This window comes from Humulus lupulus, chromosome X, assembly GCF_963169125.1.
Source record: "Humulus lupulus chromosome X, drHumLupu1.1, whole genome shotgun sequence".
Lineage (NCBI taxonomy): Eukaryota > Viridiplantae > Streptophyta > Magnoliopsida > Rosales > Cannabaceae > Humulus > Humulus lupulus.
The window spans coordinates 69,792,491-69,795,806 of record NC_084802.1 but is presented as its reverse complement, the minus strand read 5'-3'; the positions used below and the strand labels follow the sequence as shown (position 1 = coordinate 69,795,806).

The 3,316-nt window shown below is 32.6% G+C and overlaps 1 protein-coding gene across 1 annotated transcript; it reads left to right on the top strand.

The window, feature by feature from the left end:
• Nucleotides 1–887: 887 nt before the first annotated feature.
• Nucleotides 888–2,708, top strand: LOC133805936 (uncharacterized). The gene is made up of 3 exons (XM_062244084.1): nucleotides 888–1,232; nucleotides 1,698–1,799; nucleotides 2,652–2,708. Exons 1-3 carry the CDS (start codon nucleotides 888–890, stop codon nucleotides 2,706–2,708), a joined length of 504 nt encoding a protein of 167 aa, XP_062100068.1.
• The last annotated feature ends 608 nt before the right edge of the window (nucleotides 2,709–3,316 follow it).

Sequence of the window (3,316 nt, the reverse complement as noted above, 5' to 3'; positions counted from 1 at the left end):
CCTTCAATAGTATTTTCTAATGTAATGGATCTGTGATCAATTTCCTGAAAAATAGCACAAAGTTTGTTATAGTATATGGATAAAGATCGACCTTCTTGTCTGATGGAGAATGATTTTTGGTTGAATTCAAAGAGACATGTCTCATCAGATCCATCATAAAAAGTTTTGGATAGAGTAGCCCATATTTCAGCTGTTGTCGAAAGCCGAATAAATCTTTGCATCAAGGGAGGGGACATGGAGTCGGTAAGGCAACTCTTCACTTTGTTATTTTCGGTAATCAAAGTGTCGAGTGCAGGATCTCCAGATGTTTGTTTTGTCATTTCTCTAGTGAGATGCCCGACTTTGTTTGAGGCACTAATACGCATCTCTATAAGCTATGACCAAAGTGGGTAATTTGTCTCATTTAGAGTGATTCTAGTGGGATAGGTTGTGTTTTCTTGGTGAAGAACAATCTGTGGAGGTACAGGTACAGTGGGCTTGATCAGTACAGCAGCAGTGATTTCTCTAGAAGTAGCCATGAAGGAGAAGGAAAGGATTGATGATGACATTTTGGGAAGATGATTTGTTCTGGGTTGATAAAAAAAATTCGTGGATTTAGGATCGACGTGGCTCTGGTACCATGAAAGCACATAACTTTCAGAATTCATTTTTTATTTCCTTCAATTTATTTTGTAAGCATTACAAAGGCGATGAATATATATACACAAAACTATCTCTATAAGTAAGGAAACTAAATATAGTAATGATCCATTTACAATTACTAAAAAATATTCACCAACCACTAATTTCCTAAGAATCGGTAATAGATATTAGGAAATCTGTTTACACCTCCAATACAACTGTGCAGACACAATCGACATGATGAAATAAGAAGAGCTTACTTTAGAATGAGTCCATATCAAATACACCTATCAAAATATCCACCATCCAGTCCTGAAAAGCATCATCGTCTCTTTCAATCTTCTTGGTTTGTGCAATTTGCATCTTGGCTAGAGTACTCTCCATCAAAAGATGCTGCTTATTGTTTACCTTGTTATCTTTTTACAATGAAAGCATCAAGACGTTTTGGATGGGATACATTTACTATCACAGGATTTACAAGTTGGAAGAAGATTAATGATGGAACAAATTGTGCCTTTTTGAATCATGTTGGGCAAGATCCTTGTTCTTGTCATAATAATGCTTTGAAATCTAGTGAGGATTTATTAAAGCGATCACAACATATTGATAAAGTAATGAATGCACAAAGCTCTAAAAAAATTCTCAAGAATTGACTACAAGTGAATACATCAATTAATGTTGTTCGTTGGCTTGCATTTCAAGGATGTGCTTTTAGAGGTCATGATGAGACTCCTGAGTCAATAAATCGAGGTAATTTTCTTGAGTTGGTTAAAACATTTGCTTCGTATGATGAAAATGTTGCACAAGATGTTTTGGAAAATGCCCCTAAATCCTCGAAGTATACTTCGCCCAAAATTTAGAAAGAGATTTTAGAAGTTATTGCAAAGAAAGTGCGAAACAAAATTCGTGAAGATGTTGGAAGTTCTAAATTTTGCATTATTGTTGATGAGGCACGAGATGAGTCTAAGAAGTAGCAAATGGCTATAATCTTGAGGTTTGTTGGTGATGATGGTTTTATACAAGAATGATTTTTTGATCTTGCACATGTTAAAGAGACATTTGTATTAACTCTAAAGAATGAAATATATAGAGTTCTTTCTCATCATTGTCTTGATATTCAAAATATTCGTGGACAAGGATATGATGGGGCTAGTAATATATGGGTTCTGAATGGAAAGGTTTGCAAGCATTATTTCTTAAAGATTGCCCATATGCATACTATTTCATTGCTTTGCTCACCGATTACAATTACCATTAGTTGTTGCATCTAGGGAGGTACTTTCACTACAAGAAAAAATGCTATTAATAACACCAAAAATGTGTTATCAAAACATACCATAACACTTTTTGATGTGTTAAGACCGACTATGTTATCGTAGGTCAAGGTACTTTACATAACACTTTATCATTGTTATACAAATGTGTTATTATACTGTCAACGATAACACACTTTCTATGTTATTTTAATAAATAGAGAAGTGTTTAATTATATTATTTATAGTCGATTATATAACACATTTCAATACTTATAAATTTGTGTTATACTACACTTTAGTATAACACATTTTTGTGTTATATAATGAAGTTTGCATAACAAAATTCTTTACATAAAAAGTGTTATTGTAATAGATATTATAACACAATTTTCATATTATTTTAATATTTAGATAAGTTTAAATTCTCATTATATATTCATTTATATAACACTAATTTATTCTATTATATTTTAATTTTTTTATATAATTAAAATTAGCTTTCTAATATATACTAGCATCATCAAATGAACTTGATTTTCAAATAACAAAAAGTAAAAACATTCAACATTGTATTAACAATCCATAAATTAGTTTAAAACATTCAACACTTTCAGCAACAACAAAATGTTCTTTAAGTATTCAAGTAGTCTTAAATATTCAACATATTGAAAAGTTATTACTTTCAGCACAAAATATTCTCCCTTGACAGTGCATATATGCCTAAGCTCCTAGTATTTGCCAAATTAAAAAATAACAGTTGCAATGACTGTACAGTTGCAAGGAGAGGGTCCAGTGGTCAGCAATGACTGTACAGTTGCAAAGAATGGGTAGTAATCCCAGACACATTAGAAATATTAGCCACGTCCTCAACAGATTCCATGTCTATCATGCCACCAAAACGTGAACTGAGACAAAAAAAACTCCACTGTCGAGAGAAGCAACACAAGTAAAAGCTTTATTGTTATGTTAACCTCCATAGTTGATGGCCTGAAGTCACACAGTACCTGAAGGCCAGAACCTAATGTTTTCAAAAAATGTATGCAAATAGATAAGTTGAGGCTTTTACGTGCAAATCTCAAAAGAATCAGAAAGTAACATGTCCCAAATGACCCCAAACATAACACAGTACACAGGAAAAGAACAGTATTTACCACACTCGACTCTCGAATTTCCCACTCACAGCAGTTTCTTAAGCATGAAATGAGCTGCCAATGCCCATTAAAGCAAAATACACCGCCTAGAGCATAAAGAAAGAAAAATATCAATAGAAAGAACAAGGTAAACCAAAAAAATTATAGAAAAATCAAACAAGCCTATCAAGAAAAGAAACTCTTGGCAAATTTTTAAATAATCAAAACACAACAAATTGAAGATTCCCATTTGTGCACATTCCAAAGTGCAAAAAATAGTTAACAGACCTTAAAGCCAATGTACAGTAA

Excerpts from the sequence above, each read along its gene's own strand:
- LOC133805936 (XM_062244084.1), top strand. The coding sequence starts at position 888 with ATGAGTCCATATCAAATACACCTATCAAAATATCCACCATCCAGTCCT. Across the intron at positions 1,233-1,697 it reads GATCACAACATATTGATAAA|AATGAAATATATAGAGTTCT; the intron begins GTAATGAATGCA and ends TTAACTCTAAAG. Across the intron at positions 1,800-2,651 it reads TATGGGTTCTGAATGGAAAG|TTGCAAGGAGAGGGTCCAGT; the intron begins GTTTGCAAGCAT and ends ATGACTGTACAG.